The sequence below is a fragment of the Neophocaena asiaeorientalis genome, unplaced genomic scaffold, assembly GCF_003031525.2.
Source record: "Neophocaena asiaeorientalis asiaeorientalis breed wild unplaced genomic scaffold, Neophocaena_asiaeorientalis_V1.1 scaffold225, whole genome shotgun sequence".
Taxonomy (NCBI): domain Eukaryota; kingdom Metazoa; phylum Chordata; class Mammalia; order Artiodactyla; family Phocoenidae; genus Neophocaena; species Neophocaena asiaeorientalis.
In genome coordinates, this window is record NW_020172364.1 from 2,003,373 (window position 1) to 2,016,365 (window position 12,993).

The 12,993-nt window shown below is 39.7% G+C and overlaps 1 protein-coding gene across 3 annotated transcripts in view; it reads left to right on the forward strand.

Annotated features, from left to right (window-relative positions):
- The first annotated feature begins 2,640 nt into the window (after positions 1-2,640).
- ATP11B (ATPase phospholipid transporting 11B (putative)) overlaps positions 2,641-12,993 on the forward strand; it is a 119,891-nt gene continuing 109,538 nt past the window's right edge. For all 3 annotated transcript variants that reach the window (XM_024768807.1, XM_024768817.1, XM_024768825.1), the window contains exon 1: positions 2,641-2,934. In XM_024768807.1, coding sequence (XP_024624575.1) covers positions 2,908-2,934 — 27 coding nt within the window. In that variant the 5' untranslated portion in view covers positions 2,641-2,907. The remainder of the gene's footprint in view (positions 2,935-12,993) is intronic.

A 12,993-nucleotide genomic window follows, 5' to 3' on the forward strand; every position in this document is an offset into this window, starting at 1 on the left:
TTCCAGTGATTGCCCAATTTCCGGTAAACTCCCGTGACTAACTGGAAACTCTCCTAATACTACGCCTCCCCTTATTCACCCAACCCCACCTCTTATTACTCCAAATTAGTTGTACCTCAAACATCTTTAGCTTTCCGCACTTCTTCCTGCTGGAAAGCCTTTCCCTCCCACCTTCATCCTCCCATTTCAAGTTCAGCTCAAATTCACCTCCTTTCTTCTGAACGCTCCTCAACTGCTATTGCCCACATCAGTTTTCTGAAATTAATGACTATTATTGGTATAGTTTAGAACTTAATCTCATACTGCCTTGGACTGTTATTTAACTGACTCCTCTCTGCAACTTCTCTTTCCAACAAGATTGTAAACTCTCCCCAGAGAGAAGGGCTCACCTTAAAAGTTGCACTTGTGTCTCCTCCTAATTTTAGGCAGTTGTTATGCATACATTTGGTGTTCAATACATTGAAGAAATAGCTGTGGAATGAATGAACTACCATTGACTGCAAATATATTTTCTTTCTTTCCTTTACAGCTGGTGCTTGCCTTAAGTCCTGTATATTCTGATTTCAATGTTTTCAAACTTCTCCAACCACAACCAATAGGAAGACATTCTTTTTATATTGTGATCTGATGTGTGTGTGTGCGCGCGCGCTCACACACACACATACACACCTGAAACAAGTTTCACAAAACAGTACATATTATTCACACTAAGCAATATATTCCGATGTTTCATGTTCTGTTTTTTCAAGATACTGATCATGACGGCTCATGACACACTAAATTGATTAAATCACCACTAAAGAGTTATAATCTACAGTATAAAAATACTCTATTTTATGCTTCTTAGATTAATATGAGGTGTAGAATATTGCTCCTGAAAAATGCTTAGACCAAAACACTGCCATGAGTACTCATTCTGTTACTGACAGTTTGAGCTACAATTATTATCTTTACACAGCTATCTTGAGATAACGTCTTACCATATTCCACCATGGCGTTTAGCATCAACTCCTCCCACTTCCACCTTTTGAAAATTGGGACACAGTTAAATAACAACGCACAAAATGTCCTCTAGATTTCTATTGCTTATCTTGTCTTGACAAACTTTAGTGGCATATAAATAAAAATTTGCTGGCCTAATTTTATTCAGACCACTTGCAGACGAATAAAAATAGGTATGTTCATATTTTTCTTTACAATAGCTTATTGTATTTCTTTACAATAGCTTATTTTTCTTTACAATAGCTTAAGGTTACTTAACCTGCGCCTCCATGTCTGCATCAGCACAATGGGAATAATATTGTATCAACTTCAGTAGTATCAACTTCAAAGGATTGATGGGGTTAAATTAGACCATGCAAGTAAAGAGTTTATTACAGGGCCTGGGACACACAAGTGCTCCATGAATGGTAGTAATGTTTTATCCCTATTACAGATAAGTAAATGTATCTCAAACTTCCTTTTAGGGTCATAAAGCAAGGTTCAGTTAGAAGAACAAAAGTGAGATTACTTTTTCTCTTTAGATATCTAGTTAATTTTTATAGTTGGATTTATATATTATGTAAAATTCCACTTCTGGTTTTACAGACCATAAATACTCCTAAGGAAAGGCTCTATTTGTGGTGCTGGATAATCATTATATAATAAGGAATGTCTATTGAAACTAAAAGACTGTGTGTTTATATATGCAAAAAAACTTGCCTAGTTTTGCTAATCTCATTTAGATTTGTTTTCGCTTAATAAAAAAAATTCTTTAACTCTTCTGTGTCGAATGGTGAAATGTGCTTTAATTTAGCAAAATACTGCACACAATACACATACATAACACTCAAGATGTATACGGGCTTGCTTTTGAATAAACCGAGACCCGGCACTTCATTTCAGCCTTCCAAGTCAAAGTTTTATTCCAGTTGTTGTTATATTCCTTCTTACCTCTATTTTTCCACACCCTTCTCTTATCTACGTCTTGTTACTGATGAGGTGTTTTTGATTGCAGGAGTTCGGCAGTTAACAGTAAACAACTACCTTCCCACAGAAAGTATTTTTCCCCCAACCTGTTCAATTTAGCACTGCAAGACAGCGTATCTTTCTATTCTCCCGGAAACGCTAGTCCGCACCGGACCAGGCCCAGGGGAGTTGCATCCCCTTTCAAAATTACTGAAGTGATCAAGATTTCCCTAGCCCCAGCTCAGTCCTTTGCTAAAGAGAGCTGCGTTAAGTGTTGAGACAAAGGCTTTGGCAATTTCACTGAACCGAAACTGGAGACCTCCGGGAATTAACTTTCAGTCACTACACTCCTGATCTTGCGTATGCGTGTCGGGCTGCTGGGGGAACCAAAGAAGGCAGAGAACCAGAAGCAGACCCGCAACAGGAGGTAGGAATAGAGGAGTCGGCCAGGAGGTGCAGACTCGGTAGACAGACACACCCACGCGACTAAATCCTACCCCAGAAATGAGGGGAGGGGCAGAGTCCAGACGCCGAGTTCGGAAGCCCGGCCCCCTTCCACGCTCGCCGCCTTCTCCACCCACGCGGCTGAGCCTGGGCCCTCCGTCCGCGCAGCCAATTTCGTCACGTCCGGAGGCGGGCCGGGGCGCCGGGGGCTGGCCCGGGTGGGGCCGGGGGTGGGGTTGTGGCGGTACTGCGGGTGACAACGGTCAATAATGAAGGTGGCTGCGGCGCGGCAGTGGACTCAGCTGCGCCGGGCGGGGGCGGCGCCGGGACCGCGCCTGTAGGACCTCGGGGCCGGCGCGGCGAGATGGGGCCCTGGCGCGGGGAGTGAGGCGGGCGCGACGGCGAGCGGAACTTCAGCCGGAGGGGCCCTCCTGCTTCCCCCTCTGGCTCTTCGGCCTCCACCTGCAGCCCCTCGGCCCCCGCGTCCCGCGGGACCGGGACGGCAGCGGCGGGGGCATGTGGCGCTGGGTCCGGCAGCAGCTGGTAGGTGCCTCCTCCCCTCACCTCCCGGACGCTTGCTCCTGCGCGGTCTCTCGGGCCCAGGTAGCGAGGAAGGGCCGGCGGCGCGGAGCCGCGAGGCCGGGGCGCGGGCTCCGGGCTAGGCCGCAGCGGAGGCGGGGTAGGGCCCGGGAGCCGGCAGAGCCCCGAGCAACTCCGGCACGCGTCTCGCCGCCGAGCCCGGGCCGCCGAGGTCGGCGGCCGCTTCCTGCCCGCGCTTCTCGGTTACTCTCTCCTCCTTGGCGCACCTGGGCGGCTGCGATCAGAAGCGAGTCCGGAGCCGGGTCGGCGTCCCTCCTGAGGAACTCGGGCGAGGGCACGGAAAGAGAGTAGGTCTTGGGGAGAGAAAAGAGGCTTGTGTTTCCTGCCTCTAACAATTTGGGACTCGTTTGAGCGAAGGGGAGGGTGAGGACTTGTCTCCAGCTCCCTCTCCTCGCTGTTTTCGCGGTTGCGTTATCAAGGAGGAGGGTCACTTACCTAGTCTAACCGCTCTCAACGAAAGAAATTTTACCCAAGGCCTGGGTGAGGGTAAGAAAGAATATTCCAACACCCCGTCTAGTTTCGAAGGTAAGTACGGTAGTTATGGCGGACTTTTCCTTCTTACCTTGTCCTCGCCCTAACCCCAAGTGAAACTTTTCGAACGCGAACCTCCCTTTTTTTCCGCTCTCCCGAGGCAGTTTGAACGAGACCGGTTTGGAATCAATGGTTAACTTTTCAGTTTTACTGGAACACCTGGAGAAAAAAAAGGATCTTAGAAAAGGGTGATTTAAGGCATATAAAAAGCGCCACCTTTCTCAGAATTAATTCACAGAGAAAACTTTCTTGCCTGCTGGCGGCTGCAGCCCGCAAAATACACCACTAAGGCAACGTGACAGTTAGGACTGAAATTGCTGCTGGCTGAAGAAGCCTAACCTTACCTCCATGATGAGGTCTGTTACTGTTTGCGGCTTAATTTCTAAATCGCATTAGTAATTAAATGCTGTTACAACTCGGTGTTTTCACTTACGAATTCAAAAGGCCGTGAAGCAAAAACCGTTTTTGTGGGACTGTAAAGATTTTGTGGGACCAAAACATGGATACCTCTTTTTCCCTGCTCTGGAAGAACATTTTTTTGTTGTTGTTATGACTAAGAAGTATGCTGTTTCAGAGCTAGCCTTCTGTTAATTCATTTGGCAGTGGGCATCATTCTCAAAAAAAAAAAAAAAATATTATAAATAAAACTAGAACTGCCTGCCACTGCCTCAGACAAATGTTAGCTCTCTATTTTTAGGTAATTGGGCATTCATATATCCCAGATATATGCCTTATTAGGAAACCAAGCTAATGATGTCATTATAATACCAGATTGTTGTAATACTTTGGCTTCGTTGCAGTAAGCGGCAGCTCGGTAACTTCAGAAGTTGATTATTTCAGGTCTGATCTCATGCCTTTGATTTGCCCATCTTCATGTATAGAAGTCTTGTTTACCTGATGGTGTTTTTGTGTGCTAGTGGTTCTCTTAAAGTTTTTTCTAGTAGATTTAAGACACCACTTCTCAGTGTTAGGTATTTTTGTTAACCTGAATAAAATCCTGATTGTATAACCATTCTCATCTTCAAGACAGGCAGTCTGGTAATGTTTTTTTTAAATGGTTTCAGCTGAACACAACTAAAAGGAAGGGCAGGGAGTTGTGTGGTTAATTTACAAGACAGCTGCCGTACAGGGTGGTTAACAAGTTGAACAAGTTCGTTGTACACAAAAAATGCTCTCTCTGACATTGGTTGCTCACTTCACTGGTTTTACTTTTAAGTTATCAGTATGGAAGTACCGAAGTATGTAATCAGACCTGTGCCCATGTAGGACTTTGTTTCTCTGATTACCTTTGTACAGTCACTTAAATTATACATTAAGGATAGTGGATTCACAGAGTAATGAAAGTGTATTTTACTATCGCAGTCATAAACAGCCATTCTGGTTACTACACCAGGAATTATTCAATTCAAAGTCTAGTTTAAATTATACTTCCAGTTGCTCAATGAATTGAGTCTTTTAGCAATAGGTTGGTTCACTTAAGAAAATTCAGATAACTAGGACAGATTTGGAGAAATTTATAAGCAGACCACAAAGACAGGTTTTTTTGAGTTATAAAAACACTTTATTCATTATATGCATCCCGATTTTCAACAAGTTAAATTGTCTTGTCAAAAAAAAGTTCATTGTCATTTTGTACTGAAACAACTCATATGTTCTATTAATTCTTCTCTAATTAAAAAAAGTTTGACTCCTTATCTCCGCAGACTATTTTCACTTCTTGACACAATGAGAAAAATTAGGAGGTTGTCAGAAAGTTGATGTTTTCCTTTGGGGAAGTATACTGAAAAGATTGGACTATCCTCTTCTTTTTCTTTCTCTTTTGTTCTTTCTTTTTGGGCTCATAATGCTAAAGTTATTTTACACTAAGAAAATTTTCTTATGATGTCTTTCTGGTACAGTTGGTATTATTCTAGCATCACATGTGTGTTAACTCATTAGAGATGACAGCACCATGATTATAATAGTGGAAATGCCATTAGCTACTCACTGTATTCTCATATTTAGATTTTTGTGGTAGCCATTAACCACCTTGGCTATTAAAATTCTAATTAATTAAAAATCCATGTGGCTGTTAGCTACTATATTGGACAGTTCAGAGTAGGACATATTTATTAGCACAGAAAATTATTGTACAGCGCTACTTTAGACAAATGAAAGTCTTTGTCAGTTCATATTTTAGTTGACATGTAATATTTCTTTACAGGGCAATGTAGTGCTGTGTTTTTAAAGCACTTACTGTGTGCAGACATAATAAGCTAAGTACTGGGGACACAAATGTAGGTCACTGAGGGCCTTATTCATCTCTGTATGCTCATTGTCTCACACAGTACTTGACATGAGTAGACACTGGGTACATGTTTGCTGAATAAATGAATAGGTGAGAAAATAAAGAATGAATCCATAGTATTGCTTCTGTGTTTAGAGATCAAGTGACAAAATTCAAAGATTGACCAGTCCATAAGAAAGCTAGAAAATTACTATGATTTTTAAAAACACAACTTAATGTTGTCATACTAGAGTACAGTTTATTAAATTGTTCCATAAATGTAGTCCCTTCAGGTTTGTATCCGCAGTGGTGGAAGGAGGCTAGTAAGATTGTCTTCTGATTCACTGAGAAAAACGGGAAGCTCTTAACCTAAACTCTCAACCCATTCGCATTCACCAGACTTGTTTATATCTTAATTCTAACCTTTCCACTTGTCACAGAGGAAGGTGCGACGGTCCTCTTTTCCAAACAAACCAGTCCACTCGTGCTGTTTCATCCTGCTCTCCGCACTCCATATCAGTTATCTATAGTATGTTTACTCTTTTTCTTTCAGCTGTGAACATGTTCAAGCCTCCCTCTACTAATTTACTTTGCCCTGTACCTGTGTCAAATTCTTTTCAGTTTTCTAAAAAATAGGTCTATTCTGCATAATTATGCTGTTCAAGACTCTTGAAATGTGGCTAGTTCAAGTTGAAATATGCTTAAGTATAAAATATGCCTAGGATTTAAAAAATGATATAAAAAAATGTAAAAATCTCAATTTTTATATTGTTACATGTTGAAATAATATTCTGGATTTATTCAGTAAAGTCAAATATTGCAATTAATTTTGCTTGTTTCTTTTTACCTTTTTAAAAAAGGTTACTAGAAATTTTAAAATTACATATGTGGCTTGTATTTGTGGCTCATGTTATATTTCTGTTAGTGCTGCTGTATAACATTAAAAGTGAGCTTGTGTTTCTTTATGGCACATTATGTAAGTCTAGGTAGCTCACACACTAGACTGTAAATATCTTAGGATGGGCCATATTTTGTTCATCTTTATAGCCCTTGCACTCAAGACAGCAGCTGGCCCATATTGTAGGTACTCGCCCACCAAATGTTGGTTAACTAAGTGAATGAGTATCAGGTTTATTTCAGCATCAATTTGGAAGTACCTGTGTTCTTTGCCTTTCTCTCAAGGAATGAATGAGGAGGAGTAGGTCAGGGAAGCACAGGCCTACAGTGGTATTTTTTTGGTGTGACCAAGTAAATTTTAACCTCAAAAATGTTTAAGATCCGAGAGCTTAGAGTATTTGCTTATTTTATCTCTATGTTCACACTTATATTCTCAGATACCCAATTTTTCATTTGGTTAGAGAGGTCAAGCATTAGTGGAATATCAGTTATCCTAACAGCACTCAAGTAGGGACCTTGTCCAGATACCCCAAAGAACCTTGTGATTGCCAGTATCATCATTAAATATCCCTTCTATCCCTGCAGTCTGTTTTCAACATAGCAGCCAGAGTGATCTTATTAAAACACAGGTTAGGTCATGTAATTCCTGTGTTTAAAACCTTCCTGAGGACTTGCCTTCTTGCTCAGAGTAAAAGCCAAAGTCTCTAGTAGATCTGTATCCACCCCGCTCCCCAAACCACTTCTCATCTCTCATCATTCTTTTTTTTTATTTTTATATATTTATTTATTTATTTTTGGCTGCGTTGGGTCTTTGTTGCTGCACATGGGCTTCTCATTGCGGTGTTACGGAGCACGGGCTCTAGGCGTGAGGGCTTCAGTAGTTGTGGCGCGCAGGCTCAGTAGTTGTGGTGCACATAGACTTAGTTGGCTCCTTGGCATGTGGGATGGATCTTCCCCGGACCTGGGATTGAACTTGTGTTCCCTGCGTTGGCAGGCGGATTCTTAACCACTGCACCACAAGGGAAGTCCTCCCATCATTCTTCACTCACTTTTCTTTATCCACACAGAGCTTGCTATTCATCAGAAGTGCCGGGCGTACTTCAGTCTTAGGATTTTTGCCTTGGCCGTTACCTCTGCCTGCAATGTTCTTCTCCTTAGGTATCTGCTGGCTCCTTCACTCCCTTCAAATCTTTATTCAGATGTTACCATATCAGTGAGGCCTTTTCTGGCCATTCAGTATAAAATTGTAAATCCCCACCCCCATACTTCCCTATCCCCTTCACTGCTTTTTTCATTTCTCTTAGCACTTATCACTATTTAACATGCTCTGTACTCTACTTATTTGTCTCATTTATACCATGAAAGCAAGGATTTTTGTCTGTTTTGTTTTAGTTCTCCATGTAATAAAAGCTGTTTCTCAACTCTGCATCTACTCATAGGTAACACTGTTTCTTTCTCATTTATTTATTCATTCACCCAAACATTTTCTGAACATACACCTGTGATAGCATATTGCTAGGCTCTGGAACTACCAAAATGAAGCAACCCCAGCCCTAGCCATTCTTCGAGGACTAATGGATATTTGAATTGATGTCAGTTTTTTTCCTATTAAAAAAAAATGTTGCGGTGATCATTTTTGTTTATGTGTGGGTTTTTTAAATTGGAATACCTAGAAGTGGAATTGCTGGGTCATGGGGTGTGCATGTTATGACTGTTACTAGATATTGCCAGATTATTTTCTAAAACATGAGAGTTCCCCTTTTCCTACATCTTGGTCAACACTTTGTACTGTCAGACTTGAAAAACTTACCAATCTGATGAGTGTGAGAGGTGTATCATTTTGCCCTAATTTGCATTTTGCTGATTGCTAGTGAGATTCAGGTGTCCTGTGTTTCACTCATATGAATAGATTACCCACTTTTCTTTTCTTTTTATTTTATTGGAGTATGATTGCTTTACAACGTTGTGTTAGCCTCCACTGATTACCCATTTTTCTCTTGGGTGGTGTGTCTTTTCCTTATTAGTTTCTTCTGTAGTCTGGATGCCAATTCTTTGTTGTATATGTTGTAAATATCTTCTTTTAGCCTGCCCCTTGTATTTAACTTTGTTGATGGTGTCTTTTTTGATGTTGTAAATTTATTTGTAGGTAAATTTATTAGGTGAGTGATTTCTACTTTTTATTACTTGTTTAGGAATTCCTTTTCTACACCAGGGTCATAAAGCTGTTTTTCTAGTGTTTTCTTCAAGTTGTCTAAAAGTTTAGTTTTACAACATTTAGGTCTTTAATATACTTGGAATTTATTTTTGTGTATGGAATAAAGTAGGGAATTTGTTTTCTCCCACATAAGAAGTTATTTGTCCCAGTGCCGTTCATTGAATGAGCCATCTTTTCCCCACTAGCTAGTGTTGTTTGCCTTCTCTGTCATATACCATCATTCTCTTTGTTTTCTGTTTCTAGGTTCTCTATTCTGTTTCATTCATGTATTGATCTGTTGGTGCACCAGGAAGGCACTATCTTAGTTATAGTGTTTTATGAGAAGTCTTGATATCTGGCCAGGCAGAACCCCCAATCCTTTTTTTTCCCCCAGAATTGCTTGGGATCTTTACTCTTCCATATGCTATTTTTTAATTTCTTCAAGTTGTCTAAAAGTTTAGTTTTACAACATTTAGGTCTTTAATATACTTGGAATTTATTTTTGTGTATGGAATAAAGTAGGGAATTTGTTTTCTCCCACATAAGAAGTTATTTGTCCCAGTGCCGTTCATTGAATGAGCCATCTTTTCCCCACTAGCTAGTGTTGTTTGCCTTCTCTGTCATATACCATCATTCTGTTTGTTTTGTGTTCTGTTTCTAGGTTCTCTATTCTGTTTCATTCATGTATTGATCTGTTGGTGCACCAGGAAGGCACTATCTTAGTTATAGTGTTTTATGAGAAGTCTTGATATCTGGCCAGGCAGAACCCCCAATCCTTTTTTTTCCCCCAGAATTGCTTGGGATCTTTACTCTTCCATATGCTATTTTTTATAATCAGTTTGTCTAATTCTGTGGAAATCTTTCTAGGATTTTGATTTGCTTTGCATTGAATTCGTTAAGTTTCTATTCATATTTTTTCCCTTTGATCATGTAGAAGCTATGGATTGTATTTTTATCCTTTTTTTTCCCTAGCTGTGCCTATATATTGAGCATCTCTATCCACCTACAAATAATATAGGGATTTAGAAGATGTTGACCTCAGTATGCCCTCTCACCTTCCACATTACTGTTACATAATAGTTTAGCTCTGTTTTGTTCTGTTACCAGCTTTCTTGAGATATAACTCACATACCGTACTGCGTAGGGTTGTGCAGCCACCGCCACACTGTGATGTTTGGACATTTTCATACGCCCTGAAGGAGACTCCCTATCTATCCACTAACTCTCATTCTCCATTCCCCCAAGCCACTGGCCCCCAGCCGTAATCAATCACTAATCTACTTTATGTGTCTGTAGACTTGCCTCCTCTAGACATTTCAGGTAAATGGCATCATACACTATGTGGTATTTTGTCACAGTCTTCTTTTCACCTAGCTTAATGTTTTCAAGGTTCATTTGTGTTGTTGCATATATCAGTACTTCATTTCTTCTTAATATCAAATAATATTCCATTGTATAGATGTACCACATTTTGTGTATTCATTCATCAATTAGTGGACATTTAGTTTGTTTCCACCTTTTGGCTATCAGAAATAATGATTCTTTGACCATTCATGTGCAGTTTGTGGATGTATATTTCACTTCTCTTGGGTAAATGCCTAAGGAGTGGAAATTACTGGGTCATATGGTACCTCTCTTTTTTGAGGAATTGCCAAACTGTTTTCCAAAGTAACTGCACCATTTTACATTTCCACCAGCAATTTATGAGGATTCCAGTGTCTTCATATCCGTGTGCCAACACTTGTTTTTGCCTTTCTGATTGCAGTCATGGTTGTGAGTATAAATGGTAACTCATGGTTGTGATTTATATTTCCCTAATGACTGATGATTTCAAACATCTTTTCATGTCCCTGTTAACCAGTTTTTTTGTTGTATTTTATGGGTTTGTTTGTTTGTTTTTTGGTGAAATGCTTACTCAGATCTTTTTGCCCGTATTTAAGTTGCCTTTTTTTTTTTTTGAGTTGTAAGAGTTCTTTATGTGTTCTGGATACAAGACCCTTATCAGATATGTGATTTGCAAATATTTTCTTCCATAATGTGTGTTCTAGTTCTACTTCTTTTTAAACTCAAAACGTTCTCTTAACTTTTTAACTGTTACTCATTTTGATTGATTACAGTGATTTTTTTACTCACCATTATTTCTTGAATACCATCTCTTCCCTCTGTATTTACTTTTATTCTTGCTGAAATATACATCCTTTAGTTATTTTTAAGCAAGGCTTCATGTGTGGTAAACTTTCTTAGTTTTTATGTCTTAAAATGTCTATTTCATAATTATTATTGAATACTAATTTAAGTAGATTCAGATTTCTAGATTAACAGTTACTTTCACTCAACATATTGAAGACACTACTTATTCTGTTGCTTTCGGACATTTGTTGCTGGTGTAAAATATGCTTTTAATCTAATTGTCATTACTTTGCTGATACTCTCTTAAACGTTGTTTTTAAGATTGTCTCTTTGTCCTCGATATTTTGCAGTTTTTACTCTCCTGTATTCATCATGTTGTTTCATATGATTTTTGTTTTTCCTGCTCTACACTTGTGTGTATTTTCAATCTGAAAGCTGTCATTTCTACAGTTCAGAAAAGTTTATAATCTTTTTTTCCCTTTAAATATTGCTTCTCAGGCTTTAATTTTCTCATTCTCAAACTCTTGCTTGATATTAATCTGTGCTCTGGCTCTTAACTTCTTGTTCATATCTCTCATCTATTTTCTCTGTGCTGCTTTCAGTGTGAATTCCTTAGTTCTAGCTTCTAGTCATCAGTTCTCTCCATATCCAATCTAGAGTTCATCCTTGTCTTCTGAATTTTTAATTTAAATGACTTTTTTTTCCAGAATTTATTATTGGACCTCTTGCGTTTCTGTCTGTTCTTGATGCATATTGGCCGATTTGTCTTGTAATATTTTGGTTTTTTTTTTAAAATATATTATTCTGTTACCTCTTTGGAGGTTTTAAACATGTTTAAAAGTACACAGCTTTTTTCAACCTCCTTTCAGTTGAACCTGACTCTAGGACCATGGTACAAAAGGGGATTGAACTTCAGACTGCCTATTTCCAGACCCAGAGTCCCAAAGGCTCAGCCCCTGATTACCGAAATGATTATCTTGCTTTAAGCCTAGCTAAGTCGTCTTAATTAAAAAAAAAAATTTTTTTGTCTGTCTTTGCTTTTGTGAAGTAAAAGGAGGAGTTCAAAGTATGTACTTTTCCAAGGTCAGTAACTAATTAGTGCCAGAGGCAGGACTTAACCCAGAGAGTTTTTCCAGAGAATTTAGCAGTGTGGAAGAGAATTAGCAGTAGCAGCAGTTTTCCCTATATATCTCTTTCCTAATCCTGCCATTTTAAATCTATCCAAGAGTGAGGCAAGAAGAATGAGTTAGGGAAAGAAATTTAGGCAGCAGTGGTACTCTGGAGATGGGGGTGACAGGTTTGTAGAGGAAAAGGAGAGAAGTGATCAAGAGTTCCTGTAGTTAGTTAGCTATGGCCATTTTCAAGTTGACATAATATTTTAGGTACCAGAAGAAGCTAGGCCTTGCTTGTACCTTAATATATATCTCCTCTTGAATGTGTTATCTAATATCAAATGCAATACATTTAAATTGATTTTGAACAGCATGGCAAATTTTTTGAAAGATTTTCAGTTTTAAATTTCCTTTTTCATCTTAAACTTTAGGAACCACAAACTATTTTGAAGTTTGAGAAGTTTGTGATGTTGAAATAGAAATTGGAAATGCTGAAGAGTTAAGATAGTTGTCTTTTTTTTTTTATTTAATTTTTTTTTTAATTTTTAAATTTAAAGCAGGGGCTTTCTCTAGTTGCAGCGAGCCGGGGCTACTCTTTGTTGTGGTGCGCGGGCTTCTCATTGTGGTGGCTTCTCTCGTTGCGGAGCACAGGCTCTAGGCGTGCAGGCTTCAGTAGTTGTGGCACGCAGACATTAGGGCACACAGGCTTCAGTAGTTGTGGTGTGCGGGCTGAGTAGTTGTGGCTTGCGGGCTCTAGAGCGCAGGCTCAGTAGTTGTGGTGCACGGGCTCAGCTGCTCTTGGACCAGGGCTCGAACCCATGTCCCCTGCATTGGCGGGCAGATTCTCAACCACTGAGCCACCAGGGAAGTTC